A 17,228-nucleotide genomic window follows, 5' to 3' on the forward strand; every position below is an offset into this window, starting at 1 on the left:
ACTTTGCAGACTGTCTCAGGGGGGGTATCAGAGACACCTGTTCCAAGAACGCCTGCTTCTAAAGTCACAGGTGTAGTTATTTGCCCCAGGGGTGGGCTGAGCCAACTGTTGGAGAAGGTTTGGCCAGGTTCCGGTGGGCTTTGGTGGGAGGACCTTGTGTGTTTAAGCTGTCCGCTCCACACACCTGTCTCGGAGGGAAACCTGCCCTTCTGCAAACTGGGACTTCGCCAGGAGCCCTATCTTGGAATAGAGTGTGCTCCCCGGACCACATTTCGGGGAACCCGTCTTTATTGGACGGGAGGACGTGGCGACTTTGGCTGACCCCCAGTAGAGGCCTCCTCGCTCTTCTTGGCCGCCCTTTCGAGGAACCATGGCGGCGGGCGTAGCAGCGTGGCTGCCCTTTGCCAGGGCCGCGGCCATCGGGTGGATGCCGGTGGCCTCGGGGCCCATGCCAGCTCCCCCGAGGCAGGAGAGGAAAAGGACTCAGGATGCGCTCATTGTGCTGAATGTGAGTGGCACCCGTTTCCAGACATGGCAGGACACCCTGGAACGTTACCCGGACACTCTGCTGGGCAGTTCCGAGCGGGACTTTTTCTACCACCCGGAGACCCAGCAGTATTTTTTTGACCGTGACCCTGACATCTTCCGCCATATCCTCAATTTCTACCGCACCGGGAAGCTCCACTATCCTCGCCATGAGTGCATCTCGGCTTACGATGAAGAACTGGCCTTCTTTGGCCTCATCCCAGAGATCATCGGCGACTGCTGTTACGAGGAGTACAAGGACCGCAGGCGGGAGAACGCAGAGCGTCTGCAGGACGACGCGGACACCGACAACACCGGGGAGAGCGCGCTGCCCACCATGACTGCTCGCCAGAGGGTCTGGCGGGCCTTCGAGAACCCCCACACCAGCACCATGGCCCTGGTGTTCTACTATGTCACAGGCTTCTTCATTGCCGTCTCGGTCATCGCCAACGTGGTGGAAACAGTGCCCTGTGGGTCGAGCCCAGGTCACATTAAAGAACTGCCCTGCGGGGAGCGCTACGCCGTGGCCTTCTTTTGCCTGGACACGGCCTGCGTCATGATCTTCACCGTCGAGTACCTGCTTCGCCTGGCGGCCGCTCCCAGTCGTTACCGTTTTGTGCGCAGCGTCATGAGCATCATCGACGTGGTGGCCATCCTGCCTTACTACATCGGGCTGGTGATGACGGACAATGAGGATGTCAGCGGAGCCTTTGTCACGCTCCGGGTCTTCAGGGTCTTCCGGATCTTTAAGTTTTCCCGCCACTCGCAAGGCCTGCGCATCCTGGGGTACACCCTGAAGAGTTGCGCCTCTGAACTGGGCTTCTTGCTCTTCTCGCTCACCATGGCTATCATCATTTTCGCTACAGTGATGTTCTACGCAGAGAAGGGGTCGTCCGCCAGCAAGTTCACCAGCATCCCTGCGGCCTTCTGGTATACCATCGTCACCATGACAACCCTAGGGTAGGTGCCATCGTGGAAAATGGGTTGGAGGTGGGATCTGTGTCAAGTAATTGTGCACCCATTAAGGTTACATGATAATTCAGAGGAAATAATATTTGTCTCTTCTAAATGGGCTTCGGAAAGCATTATCTAAATGGTTTTGCAGAATTCGTGTGAGGTATGAGATGGATGTGATAGAGAAATTGAAGTACTTAGGATGCTGCTGGCAAATCTCGAGTGCTGAGGCCTGAAAGTGATGAATACACAGAGAAATGTTAGAATTCCTGAATTTAGGGAAATATCACCCATATTGTATGTGTGGGCACATAAAAATATAAAGATAATGAAAACTGCAAAATGTGTGCCCAAATAAAGGTATGAATATGCACAGTATATATGGAAATGCCTAGAATGGGCTTCAGTGTATTCAAATGAAAAGTTTCCTTGTATATTTGACTCACTGTTTTCATTTGAAATGGATTCTTTTGGCATGCATTTCCCTAAGAACCATAGTTCTTATTTTAAAACATTATAAAGCATAGATTATGGTTATTATTATCAGTGGATTTTATAATATATATGCATATCTATGCATTTTCATGTTGCCTGAGAGGTTATGCAGTTTTTTAGATTATCGGGACTGGAGCTGATCAACTCTACAAAATGTACTGGAATGATATTTGCAACGTATTTAAGACTCTAATTTCATAGTTTCATGTAAAGAAGCAAATAACTGACTTTTTTTTTTTTAAATGGAAACTACAGAATCCATCAGGCAATGGGTAATGACTGTCAGCTACACATGGACGGTAGGTAGGGTAGTGTCTTTTGAGACTGGTGGTCACCAAGGGCTGGTTGCATTATAGAATTCTGGGTACTTAATTCCTTCTAGAATTATTTTGTGCATTCTTTTATTTGGGGGTAAAGGTGTTCTGCAACCTAAGGGACATATTCTAAATTAATGTTTTCTAGAAAATTAATTTTAAAAGAGAGTAAAGTTTTTTTTTAATGGTAGAATAAAGGAAAGGTATGAAATAATTAACAATGTCAATCAAATTGTAGTAAAGTAGCAGCATTTACATATTAGAGAATCTAATAAAACAAAATGGTCAGAGCATTTTACTTTTATGTGTTCTCAGATAAGCCAAGTAGTGACGTTAGTGCCCTTTCTTCAGCTTTTTGCTGCTTTTCTTGCATAGTTAATCAGTTCAATAAAGGTTTGGTAATAGCTGTAAGAAAAAAGTTATTCCCAAGGCTGATTTTTAAGTTTTGTGTTTCTGGCTAATTTAATTGCCTTCTTTAAATGATAATGTGGTTAAAGTCAACTTAATATTATTAGGCATTATGTTGAAGAGAATTTCTCATGTCATATGGCCAACTAATATTTTATATGTGAAGAATTCTTGGTTAAGTTAATGAAGAAATTAGGGTGAAATACAATGACTTATGACTTTGATTTAGTCTCATAGTTTTTGAATTAATGAACTTAAAGTCCATATTCTAGTGCTTATATTTCTCTTTTATCCTGTTGCTAGTTTGTGACATGTGTTGAAGATGCAGAATACCTTAGTAGTATATGTGTTTATTTCTTATCAGAGAGGTATATGTGTATGAGGTGGTGTTTTTTTTGTTTGTTTTTTGTCATTTGATATATTTACCAAGAGCATTTGGACAGTGCAAATTGCTGTAAGGGCTTCAAACTAGAAGTAAACATGAATATGAAAAAAGACTCAGTGTTAAGAGAAAATAAAGGAAGGAATATTAAAGGGAAATATGTTCTAAAAACTTGTTTTCAATGGCAGTGATTTTCATAAAATATCAGTGAGTTAGGTTATTACTATATACTGTCTGTGATTTAATGTAGTTATTATAATGAATGTTGATAAAATGCTTTTTCTTCCGGCTAGAAGTTCTGATCAGTACATGAGAAGTTAGTATTATTAAAAATTTGTTTCCTGAAATGACTTTTGAAGTTTTATTTTAAAATTGATTTTAGATTTTGAGGATTTTAGTGATAACTTTTGTTATAGAAATAAAATGCTTAATAGCATCTATTTTTGAAATGATTTAAGAAACTGAATTATAATACCTGAGTATAATTTATGAAATGGATTTAGTTCACATTTTCTATATGTGAATGGATTAGAAGAATTAAATATACTTTTGGAGTTACTTTTTAGACATAAGTTCCACTGAAGTTGAAAATTTTAATTTTCAGGAAATTAAGCTAGTTAATGATCCTGATGCAATATAGCAGTAATACTTTCAACATGTAGAAATGTTGATGGACTCAAAATGCACTTCATGTATTGGAGAATATATATGAACATTTAACAAAGCATATACTTTATAATATAGCAGTATTTCTTATGCACATATCTTAAGTTTCTCATCAGAATGTTTTGTAATCTTATTTTTCTTGGAGAACTAGATTTTCAACATCCTGCCTTTTTTGTATGTTGTCTTTGGTTGCATTGTGCCTTAAAAGCTTTTTTTAAGAATCAAGCATACTCAAAAAAGTTACTTCCTAATTTTTTTTTAACATTGTAGTTTTATATTTATAGAATGAAGTATGAGGTATAAACTTTCTGGAAAATATGCAGTAATGGAGCCAATTTCAAACTTTGGTAGATGTAGATGACCAAGAATTCCTTATTACACTTTCCAAGTTCTTATGTACATGACTATTATGTTTAATGGAGCTAGTGTTCATCAATTGATGATAATAGAGGTGAAAATAAAATTCAAAAATGGTGGTTAATAAAAATTACTGATTCATTGTCTACTCCAGAAGAAACAGGCATGTGCTTTGTAAATCAGGACCGGCACGATTATCTGCTACCTCTCAGGCCATTTTTATAATACTTAATTCTTTGATCTGAAGAAATGAGTGGGTTGATCATAGATCTTTTTTGAGATTTCTGAAATCTGCAACTTTAGTCACAATTATTAGCATTTAGACCCCCTTTTAAAAGCAGAGGTTGTATTATTCATAGCATAGAACTTAAAAACTTGAGGGTTGTCTTTTCTGCAGTCCATATCACTTTAATTTTAAAACCAAGTTGTTTTCATTATGGCGAAGAGAGTTACTACATGACATTTCTGTAAAGTTCACATTTAAAATGAAACTTTATGCTTTTTAACTACATAAATTGTGTTCTTATCTCTGAACAAATCTAAAAAAAGTTCACTTACAGTGCACATTCATTGGAAATAAATATGGTAGAATTATATCTATGCTTCAAGAAAAGTTTGTGTAATATTCTATTTGTAAGAATCTTGAAACTAGTTCTCTAATATTTCAATTATAATGTATTTTGTAAATTGCTTTTAAAAAAGGCAAAATATTATTTTTAACTGGATTTCATCCTAACACTGTACCAGGGAAATTCCTTTATTTAGAGACACTTGGTTTACCCAGCTATTACTGAAAGTGAGTGGAATTATATTCCCCTGTGTGAGCATATATTCATAAATCATGCAGAATGACTTGGTTTTATACTTATTTTATTTAATTACTTCATTTTAATTCTGATGTCATGTCTTTTGTATTTGTGTAAACTTTCCCCCCACTTATGCTCATCCTTGAAAATGAATTAGTGAACTTCAAATTTCTTGTTACCTGTTTTCTGAATTCCTGTTGGAAAAACTTAGTTGTTATTTCTTTAAAAACCATCACCCTAAAAATGCTAAATTTCTGTGGCTTGCCTATAGTTATAATGTTAAACAGTAGCAGTAATTTTTGAAATTTCATCGTTTTACTCTTTTTGAAAAAAGACATTTTCTAGGTATGTGTGAACACTGTCTGGGTGTTATACTAATGTTATAGGGATACAGGAGCAATGAATTTACTCTACATTCCATTAATATAGTGCATTTCTCTCCCAGTTCTACTTTTAATTACTCACTCTTTCCACATTCCTCAGTATTGCTACTTGCTCTGCATTTATTCACATACTACTAGAGTTTATTATGATGCAGTTGATACAGCCCAACTATATGTTCTCACCTAATCAATGGCCTGCTCTGCCATTTGGGGACAGGCTTCTTGACTGTGAGTATTTTACCTAACCTAATGGAGAGGAAAATAAATCATCTTTTTTGCCTGAATTACCAAAAGAAAAGTTGACCTGTGGGTTGTTAAAACTATACAATTTAACAACTTCGTGGAAAGAACAGGGATGATGAAAAGAACAGTCATAGAAAGAAAATGAAGTATTATTTTTCCTTCAAAGTTATAAACTGGTTTCACTCCCCCGCCATATGTCTTTTATTGTTTTCTGAGCACAAATGTGTGTGTGTGTGTGTGAGTGTGTGTGTGTGCGCGCGTGCACACGCATGAAAGAGCAAGAGTGAGAGCAAGAGGGAAGGATTGGAGAAAGAAATAGACTATGTTTTCCACTTGCTTTGACAGCTAGATTTAGATTTGATGGTGTGGGATATTTAAAAAAATCCCAGGGGTGAAATGCCGTGTCCTTGTTTCTATGTACATTTGTCCCATCCCTTGCTTTAATGGATTCCTTTGGAGATTTTTGTCCTTTAGTTTTCTCCTTCGATTAATCTTTTTCTATGAAGTCTTCTCAACCTTCCAAGCCTATAGCATCTATATTTGAAATTACAGTTGATAGTAATGAATTCTATTTTATATAAAATTATGGTTTTTCTGCTTGTCCTCTTAACTAAATCGAAAGGTTTTTATGGTTTGGGTCTGTACCTTTTTCAGTACTTACTATTACATAGTTCAGTGCTCAGATGTAGAAAAGTCTATGTTAATGTTTTGCTGATCATGGCGAGATGATTCCTGCAGACCCTGAAGAGCTCTGAGCCAGGAACAGTGCCCTTTCAACATTAACAATAATCTACTAATCTAAATTTTTGCTTTTTTCAATGTTAAAAAAAATTGAAATTTGTTGTTTGAAAATATTGTCCTTAAATTTACCACAATTCATCCTTTTTATTTTTATCTTTTGACTAGGGAGGGCTAGGGCACTTCTTCACTCCTTGATCTGTAACACTTTCTTCTGCAAAGGTTACAATTAGTGACTGTCAATGGCTATTTTTTAATCAGTTTGCTTTCTACTGCAGGCTGGGTAAATTGCAGGTGCCTCTGGGAAGCTTGTGGCTATATCTCGTGATGTAAGTGAAACAGCATAGAAATATACTGTGTTCTCTCTCAAGCCCTATTCTTATTCTAAAGCAGCCAAGTTGCACTTGGGTCAAAAGAGACTTCCATGGTACTTAGTCCCTAGAAAGCCATTCTCTTTCTTATCCAGTAAACACAAGCTGTGACTTTTTTTTTGGTCACATCCTGAATCACTCATTTATGCATAAAATTGAATGATTTAAAAATAGGGAACTATTGTCTGTAAGTGAAATATAAGATAAACGAAGTCTCTGTTAGGAAGACCCTCCAATTCTAAGTGAATAAAAAACGGTATACAAAATGTAATATACATGTTGATACGTATCCTGGCATGGTGCTGTCTATTTTACATTGGAAATTTTGACAAGTCTATTATGTAAAGAAGAACTAAATCATAAAAAAGTGTGGGGAGAATAGGGAGTGAGCTATCAGAAGTTAATAATGTGAAAAAAATAACATTGAAGAGTAGGATGACAGTTGAAATAATGTCAAATAAAATGGGAAGATTTTGTTCTAAAGTAAAAGGTCTTGTCTTTTCTGCTCTTATGTGGGCCTGATTCTTCCATCTTACTCATTTTTTTTTCACTTTAAGATTACCGGTTAGTGATTTTGGAACCCAAAGTTTTGCCAGTAACATATACTCCCAGGAGATCAAAATGTGATTCAGAGAATTCAGTTTGGTTTAACAGAATTTGCTGATCTCTTCCTACCTGTTATTGACTACCACAGTGAACACAGCTGCCAACTTCCTGACCTTAAGAACTGTGTATCCCAGTAGGAGAGTCAGAGAACAACTGCATAAATATATAGTACCAGATAGTTGTGAGTGCTACGGACAAAAGAAATCAGGGTAAGAAGTGTGCTATATTTTGGATTTGGCACAGACAAAGCTTATTCAAGAGGAACATTTGAGCTGTTGGCTAATGGAGGAAACAAAGCAAATCCTGTGAATATCTGAATTAGAGGAAGAGAGAAAAAGATACAAAGACTTCAAAGTGGGAGGAAGCTTGGTGTATTGCCAATTGAAGCAAAGGGAGGGAGGGCTTTGTATTGTAGCAGATACTTTCTGAACGGTATTTGGGTTTAGAGTATGTGGGATATCAGGGACAGTAGTAGAGACTTCTCATTCCATTCTAGATGTAATGGGGAGATGTTAGAGAGTTAGGAACATAGGAGGGATAGGATATGGTTTCTGCTTAAAGTGAGCTTAAGCTCTGATACATTAAAACACATTTAAAAATGTTCATTTAACATCATTTTCTTCACCTTGCGTACATCCTCATCCTTACTTAGATTCATTTTTCTTTAACTTAAATTTTATATCTGATTATTCACAAGATTTCCCAGACAATGGAATATTTTACGAGAATGCATGATTAAATTATCTCCACCTGACATAGCCAAAGCTAGTTCAAAAGTAAAAATGAATTCCATATTGTAACCCAAAAGACAAATCTGATTTTTAATGGATATGGAGCTATCTGAGAAATGACAGAAGATAATTATTTATTTTTAATATAGATTAACAGACTTACAGTTGTTAATTATAAGGTTAGTGGTTAAGAATATCAAGTATATCACATATGCTTTGTATTCTATTTAAATATTGTCATTCCTTTTTTTTTACTTTCACACTTTGCAGTAGGTACATATATATTCTCTTCAGGTGTTTGGTTATTTTTGTACGTTTGAAAGAAAAAATGGTTTACATATCTTGAAATCTATGAAAATTGCCAGGATATTTTAAAAGCTAAATTAAATTGAGACCATGCGTATAGCAGATAAATAATGAAAACTTACAGGGACAGAGCTTTGTTAAGAATCTAGAATATAAGACATAATCAGGAATGGATAATTGGAGAGAATTTGTGGAAATGTTTCCAGTGCTGACCAAATGTGATGTTTTGGAATGAAAAATAAGTACATGTATTTGTATCCTTCTTAAATTAAATACTCGATAATGCATGTGGGGACAGAGAACACATGTGTATTGGATCAGAAAAGAATTTGCTTTATGGACTCCCCCTAATGTTTGGTTTTTCAACTTCCTTAGAAAGTTCTTAAAATTAAGCATTTTTGATTTGCAGGGGTCTTTACAAATCATCCTGTAGAAATGGCTCAGTTTACAATGAAGAAAGTAGGAAATATAAAATCACAGATCTAGATAGAAGAAACATAAGCTAGATTTCTGGGATCTTTTGAAGTCTAATGCTCTTCAAAGCTTGATGCTTTTTTTTTTTCCCCCCTTCCATATTTGTCTTGACTGTATACCTATTACCATCATTAAACAAAATATTAGAAACAAAACCAAAAGTATCTACACAACTAAAAAGGCCTATAGATAATGATAGAGTTTTCTCATCATATAACTGAAACTCTGATAATAGATATAGATTGATAATACACAGATGTATAGGTAGGTAGTTGGATGGATGGGTATGTGGGTGGATGGATGGATAGATAGAATCTAATGTGAACTATGAAATGGTAACGTGGATAAGCAAATGCTCACAATAAGTCTCATTTTATCATTCATACCTTTGTGTTTTGCAAACTGTTAAATCTTGTTGAAATAAGAGAATTCATTATTGAATTGAAGTTTCAACTCAGTTTTAGACAATTATATAAAGTTATGATTTTGTTGATTTTAATATCAGAAGTATTGAGAGTATGCAGTAAAATCAGTGTTAAATCATTTGTTTGACTTGTCTGAAAAAATTCAAAATTTGAAATAACAGTAAATTCATAATTTATATAAAAATCATGTTATGTTTTCTTCGTTAAGTGAAAATACATGTTAAAACCTAAAAGAAATAAGATACTCAGTTAAACATTATAACATGGGATATATTTTGAGGTACTATTGTCAAGCTTGTTTAAGCAGTAGTTTCTACTTTGAAAAACACATAAAAGAACATTTTAAGCCCAGACTTACTAAGGAGAAAACAATTCTACCTTTAATTCCCTGAAATTTTTTGAATTTAATATGCTGGAAAATTGGGCAGTCAGCAGAAACTTTTAATATTTTAGGAGAAACCTTTAAAAATGAAGCTAAATTGATAAATTATAAGGAAAAACTTACAATTCAATAAATACATTAAAAGAGCTAAATACTAAGTGCTTAAAGAACTAAGCCATGATTTATTGCTTTTGTCCTATTTGAGGTTTACAAAATTTACTTCCTTTTTCATTTATCCATGTATGACCCTCAATAATTTTATTTATTTAGTAATTTTTAATAATGTAGTAATGTAATACCCCCAAACCAAAGTTTTGTCATTGATATTTACTTAATCCTAAGTACTTCCTTTTCCATTGTATACCTCTGCCCTTGTCTGATGGAGTCGCCATATTCCTGTATCCAGTATTTATCATTCTTAAAACTCCATTTTTAATTGGAAGATTTTTTTAACTTTCTAAAAGAATATCATGCTGCATGCAGTTTTGAGCTCTTGCATATAATATTATATCACCAAGGTTCATCCATATTGTTGCTATGCATTATAGTTCTTTTTTTGGTTCCTATGTAATGCCTCATTCCATTATGTGAATATTCCACAGTTCAGCCACTCTCTTGTTAATGACATTCAGGATGATTCTAAGTTTTTCTGAAGACTAATGATATGTGCATTGTGGACACATACAAATGTTTCTCCTCTGTCTATAACTTGGAGTGCAATTGGTGGATCAGAGTGTTCAACTTTGGAGGATATAGCTGAATTTTTCCAAAATCATAGCATTAATTGTTGCTTGTACTAGCCAATAAATAAATTAATACATACATACATAGTATTTTTTTATTTAATAAAGTTTTATTTTTCAAAATGTACAGTTTGTGGGACCTGCTTATGCATCTTTGCCAGCAGCTGGAGCATCTCCACCCTTGGTGTTTCTGGTGTAAATTACTTGTGCTCTGTGCTTTGAAACTAGTTTGATAAGTCCTTTTCTAAGGAGCTCCTGAAGGGCTCCCCTGGCCAGGGAACCACAATCTTCAGTCTCTCAGACACAACAGCTGGGGTTATGAGCTTATAGTTGGGAACTTCCTTACAGAGTTTGTCATAAGTGGCTTTGTCAAATAAGACTAGGTTATTGAGCTTGTCCTGAACTTTGCCTTTGGACCACTTCTTCTTTTTGGCCTTGCCCCTAGATTTGTTCACTGGGTCTTTGTCCTTCTTGGCCAACTTTCCGGCATCTTTTTTTTTCTTATCAGTCTTTGGGAGGCATCGCGAAGCTCAGAGAGCAGCGGCTATCACGGCAGCCTCACTAAGATGTCGGACAAAAAGGACCATACAGTATTTAAAAATAGAATTTCTATGATACAATGGGAATCAATGAGAAGAAGTACATATGGTTGGATATAGGTCAATGTGAAGAATTTATGTTTTCTCTATTAATATTACTTTTACATTCATCTTTTTGGATTGAAAAATTAATGTAAGTATAGCTGTCATAGCTAACATTTTAGTCAAGTCCATGACTTGTTGGATTCATTTTTCTAACAGAAAATATTTCTCTATTTGGGGGCCTCCCTTGTGGCCTAGGGGTTCAGTCTCAGTGCTATCACCATAATGGCCTGAGCTCCATCCCTGCCCGGGAGGTGACCCACGTCTTGTGCAGCAGAATTCTCTTGTCTCACTCATTGCTCCACTGAGCAGTGTATCTTAGTAGATCTGCCTGTTCTGCCCCTCACTTTGTCTGGCCTACACCCCAGTTCTTCTATGCATAAATAAATAAAATAAATCATGCTCTAATATTGCTCTAATATTTTCATCATGTGAAACATTTTATAAACTTCAGCTATGTGTTTAAAATCAAGGCCAATCATGTACAAGCCAATAATAGGATAAACATCAAACCTGAAACTATTTCACAAGGCTTTGGTTTACACATTCTTTTGAAATTGAGAAGGAGAACTAAGGCCCATATTGAATTGGTTTTCTAATACTTTATAGTATTTTATAAAATGCTTTTTGCAAATATAAACAATCACGAAAGAATGCACATTATTTATCTTGTCTAATTTATCAGACCATTGTAGTTAGAAAACAAGTACACTAGTTTCAAGGTATAGTCATTCAGAAAGGGATACATCAGTGTGAAATGGGATTTGAAATAAATGTAAAGAGGACATTCCATTTCAGGAAATTCTCAGTTATAGAAATTAAAGTGAATATTGTTTCCAGTCTTTCATAGATAACCTTGGGTTTTTTGGTCAGTGAAAATAATTTTCAAAAAAGCATAATTAACTTTCAGTGTGTACATGCTGATCTGTTGTGTTTTTTAAAATATAGTTTTGGTGCTTTTAACTCTAAAAAGCACATAAATTTGAATCAAAATGTCAGAAGATACCAACTTAGAAAATGATTATAAACTTTTCTTTATGGAAATAGGATACTTTCTTTATTCACAGTTGCCCTAACCCTAGAGTGGTGATAAGTGCCTATTGATTTTGCAAAAACTTTATTATTTTATTGCATAGAATCCAAATATCTTAATAATCAACTAAATAAAGGTTATTTATTTTAAAAGTAAGTAAAGGGAGGCGTTTTCCAATCAAGAATCAAAATGTGGCATTCTGTTCTGAAATATAATATTTTAAGCCAAGCTTTGAATAAATTAAGAAATTACAGGTCATGTACATTCCTTTTATTTCTTTATCACCTACATTATTCACTGAACATTTTCTGGATCTATAATATTTTAAATATTACTAAAATATGTGAATTCATACTGTATATTCAAATATACATTTACATTTAAGAAGCACAAATACATATACATCGGTATAAAATGTATGTATATGTAATTCAGTATATTGCATTTTTAGTATACACATATCCCTCTTTTTATTTTTCTGGGAGGACACAAACTATTGATAATTTTACCTTTAAGAAGTTTGGGTATGTGGGAGATGGGAAGAAACATTTAAATTTCATTATTATTATTTTTTTAAAGTTCCATTAACCTATAAAACTCCTGTTAAAAGAGGGCCCTCTTGTGACATTTGGAATCTTTTTTTCCCTTATTTTTATATACAAAAAACTATCAGATGTTATTTAAAATTAGATATCTTCTCCTGCAGTAACCCCTTTGATGATTCACTTAAAAAGACCTTATATAGGCTCTATATTAGAGATGACCTGTATTTAAATTCCAACTCAGTGACACTGGTCAAGTTAGTTCAGCTCTGTCCACTTGAAATTCCTTATTTGTAAAATATATAAATATTATCTATCTCATGGGCCTTTTATGGAAATTAAATGTATAGATGTAAAGTTTTTAAAGCATTACCTGCTACATAGGTATTATATGGGGGATTGTTATTATGTTATGATTGAACATATTAACTGTAATGTTAATATAGTATTTATTTTCCTTGCATAAGAAAAAGACCCTAGTTAGAGTAAACTTTGGGAGGTGATGAATATATCTGTGGCCTTGGTGGTAATGGTTTCATGGGTTTATACTTATCCCCAAGCTCATCAAATTATATACATTAAATATGAACAACTAGAAGAGAAAGAAAGAGAAAGGAAGGAGTGAGAGAAGGATAGAGGGAGAAAGGAAGGGGGTAGCAGAAAGGCGAGAAAGAAAGCAATTCTTTTTTTTTTAAAGATTTATTTATGCATACAAGAGCTGGGGTACAGGCTGGAGATGTGGGGGTGAGAAGAGTCACCAGAGACAAAGTAGGGAACAGAACACTGAAATACACTGCTGAGGGAAGCAGCGGGCAACACAGGAGAGGTCTGCTGTGCCATGTGCGTTGCTCCCTGGCCAGCCGGGGATTGAACTCGTGCTGCAGAGGCTGCAGACAGCTTCATAGTACGGTGCTTAACTCCTTGCACCACCAGGGAGGCCCCAAGAAAGCAATTCTTAATAAACTGTAATAGAAAGAAAGAAATAAAAGAAAAAAAATCTCTAGTGTATCACCAAATTGGCAGAAACTGATTTTTTTTTAAGAATTATTTATTCATGTATACAAGAACTGGGGTACAGGACAGATGTGTGGGAGGGTGAAAGGATTCGCCAGAGACAGAGCAGGGAGCAGAACAGGCAGACTGACCGAAAACACTGCTGAGGGGAGCAGCAGGCGAGGCAGGAGAGGTCTGCCATGCCATGTGGGTAGCTCCCAGGCCGGCTGGGATCGAACCCATGCTGCGGAGGCTGCGGATAGCTTCACAGTGCTGTGCTCAACCGCCTGGGCCACCAGGGAGGCCCAGAAACTGATTATTGAAGATGAAGTGCTGTGCATTAAAGACACATATTAAATCAAGGTTTAAATTTAGTAGCTGAAATGTTGAGCTTTTTCCAAAAATGCAAACCTTTTTTGGAAAATTCAACAATTAATGAATTATTGTTTGCCAAATTATAACAACCATATGCCTTTGGCAAACATTTTTGAAATTATAGGCATAATCTTTTACATTTTATTCAGCCAATGTTCAAAGAATACATGTACCAGGTATTAAAGATGAAAGGGATATAGTGGAGAATAAAAATTACATAAAATAAGGCATTGCTGAGCAAAAATCAACTGTGAATTTCCTAGAAGCCAGAGAAAAGAAGGAAAGGGTAGCATGTTTCATAGCTCTGTTTATCCAAAAAAGAAAGCATCTCACTTTCCTGAGAGTTTTTTCAGAAGAGTAGAGTCTAAGAGGAATTTGTGATGTGGATATTTATAAGCCCGTTATTTAACAACATGATGAACAGTGTTTGCACCAATAGTTTCACAAAATATTTAGAACTATTTCTGATTTGGACATATAGTATATAAACTTTGATAATGCAAAATCCATAATAATGTAAGAATACAATGATGTTTTATAGGAAATATAATTTCTTTGATCAAAATACACAAATTCCAAAAATTACAAGATTCATTTATAGACTGTAACATATTCTGAATGACATTTCTCAGTCTGGACTGAAGATCATCAAAATTTAAATTATTTGAAATACTTATTAAAAATGCAGATTCTTAGCATTCACTCAAAACAATTTAAATAGTCTCTGGAAGTGGAAACCATGATATTTGCATTTTCAAATCTCACAACAAATGTTAAAACCCACTGATATGAAAGAATGTATGTTCAGCCGATTGCTAGTATTATCATCCTGGAATATTATTGAGCTGACATGAAATTTTAAAGGAGGTTTGAAACAAATCATTGAAAACAGTGATCTAGACAAAGGAGCAGAAGTGCTTGTATTCAGTACTGTTTAATGAATATGTATGTGTATATGTATATACAGAGAGAGAGAGAGAGTGTGTGTGTAATCTTGAATACAGGTGATAAACTGATCTTTATTGCAAAAGCCCTATCCCATCATGTACTAAGGAATAATGTTTCATGGATAATAATTATTAGTACTCTGGAGAGCAAATAGAATAAAGCACAACTGTTCTGTTTTGGGAATTTAGGATTATGAGTTTTTAAAGTTACTGATTACTTAACTCTGTGAAGGATAGGTGCGCTGAGCTTTGCTTAGTGGAGGCATAAGTTAACTGTTCAATTGATCATAATGAAAATAAAGAATAGGAAGTCTTTACCTCAAATAAAATAAAGAATAGGAAGTCTGAACCTCAAAGAAAGGGCAGGACCTCTGAGAATCAAGGCAGTACCAAGTATGAAGACAGACTAAATCTCATGAGACTAAACTTTCCTTCAGGTAAATATTTCTTTTCTCCTTTACTCTCTTTTTTCTCCCATATAAGCTGAAAATTGATTTGAAAGGAATTACTTTCCAAAGAGGATAATTTTTAACCATATGTTAGGGATTTCAGCTATGGATCACCTAAAGATAGAAAACAAATTACTGGTCGATTCTTAGATTATAATTGAGCATAAGGGAAGTTTTATGTAAAAATCCACTGAATGGTTGATTTGATGCTGAGCTTTTTAATTGCCTTTTCATGGCCATTAGTCTTTCCAAAATAATTTGTATCCTTTTTAGATAGAGGGAAATATGCAAGAAACCTTTCCCACAAGGTCTAGGTGCAAAGAGAACTGCCTTGTGAAAGGTTGATTCAAGATTGCTGTGCCCAGGAATCAAAATTTATTTCCTGCTTTGGAGAATTCTGTCTGATGAACTATGGTTACGGTATTTCTGGCCATCAGTATTGGTAAAGAAAGGAAAACTATAGTCAGAAGTTATAATTCAGTAATAAAATCATGATGTATACAATCTAATGCAGACTTCTATGTTCCTTAGTGTGATTAAGATCAGAAGACCTGGCATGATGTTTTGAAATTTGGTTTGAAGTGAGATTAGTTAAGTGATGCAGGTTCATCCCAAGTCATATAAATAGGAAAGAGAGTCTTGTGAACCTTCTGTGATGCCTCTTTGCAAATGGTGTTACTTTTTTCATATCACACTTGACTGCCACATTTTCTTTTGCTGCATTTTGGTTCCCATTGCCACTGTAAAGAGTGATAAATGAAAATAAGCTAAGTATTTTAAATATTTAATACTCAGTAAGCATTACCAAATAAGAAAATAGAACTGATGAAACCAAAATAGGACCATGCCACTAAAAATGGGCTTAAGTTCCCACAGCTACAACTGACATTAAAAAATCAGAAAAGCTCTTTTAGCCAAAATAAGATTAAGCTAGAATCCAAAATGATAGAATATATTTTGAGAAGCAAGTCTCAATTTTGATATGTGAAGTTCTTCAGAAAGAATATCAGAGAAGATTAAACCAAAAATTCATGTTGCTGATAAGATATCCCAGTAAAAGAACCTGTGCTTCTACCAGAAATAGGAGAATTGAGCCACAATGAGCAAATCCTCTTATCTTCCTGCAGAAAGGCCCCGTGGATGAGTCAAGAGCTGCACCTGTCTGATCGCCTCACCTCAGGCAAGACATACACATCAGACTGGCTCTATTAAAATGTGTAATATGAAAAGCAAAATGACTTTCAATCTTTTAGTCTAAGATATATTTTAATGGGAATCTGTAATTCTTATTTACCTTCATTTTAGTTGATGTGGAGGAATTTATTTTTATTGAAGAGCTACATATACCACCTATTTATTATTTTTTAAAATCAAAGTAACATTGATTTATAACATTATATAGGTTTCAAGTATATAAATAGACTTGTATGTCAACATCTGTATAGACTGCATTATACTTGTCTTTAAAAGCCTAGTTTCTGAGCCTCCCTGGTGGCCAAGGGATTAAGTCTCAGCACTGTGAAGCTCTCCAGTGCTGCAGCACGAGTTCCATCCTTGTGCAGGGAGCTACCCACATGGCCCAGCAGACCTCTCCTCTCTCACCTACTGCTCCCCTCAGCAGTGTATTTCAGTCAGTCCACCAGTTCTGCTCCCCACTCTGTCTCTGGTGAATTCTCTCTAACACACACAACTCCCACATATCTCTGGCCCACACCCCAGCTCGTATAGGCATAAATAAGTAAAGTAAATATTTAAAATAAAAGTCTGGTTTCTATCCATCATCATACAATTGATCCCTTTCATCCAATTTTCCCACTCTACTTCCCCTTTCCCTCTGGTGACTAGGGAAGCAAAAACAGTAAGCAAAGGGAATTAAATGAATTTAAAAGCTTCTGTATGGTGAAAGAAACTATTTTTAAGCAAAAGCAAAAGGCATCCT

General features: G+C 35.4%; 1 protein-coding gene and 1 pseudogene across 2 annotated transcripts in view; one reads left to right on the top strand and one right to left on the bottom strand.

The window, feature by feature from the left end:
* Positions 1-370: 370 nt before the first annotated feature.
* Positions 371-17,228, top strand: part of KCND2 (potassium voltage-gated channel subfamily D member 2) — a gene marked incomplete at both ends in the record, with an annotated part of 440,203 nt that continues 423,345 nt past the window's right edge. The window contains one exon of the mRNA XM_084229493.1: positions 371-1,485. Coding sequence (XP_084085619.1) covers positions 371-1,485 — 1,115 coding nt within the window. The remainder of the gene's footprint in view (positions 1,486-17,228) is intronic.
* LOC311168246 (small ribosomal subunit protein eS25-like) lies at positions 10,454-11,497 on the bottom strand (annotated as a pseudogene). The gene is made up of 2 exons: positions 11,464-11,497; positions 10,454-10,838 (listed from the first exon to the last, which is right to left on the bottom strand). The product of its transcript is annotated as a small ribosomal subunit protein eS25-like (transcript).

Source organism: Talpa europaea (genome assembly GCF_964194135.1).
Source record: "Talpa europaea genome assembly, chromosome: 3".
Lineage (NCBI taxonomy): Eukaryota > Metazoa > Chordata > Mammalia > Eulipotyphla > Talpidae > Talpa > Talpa europaea.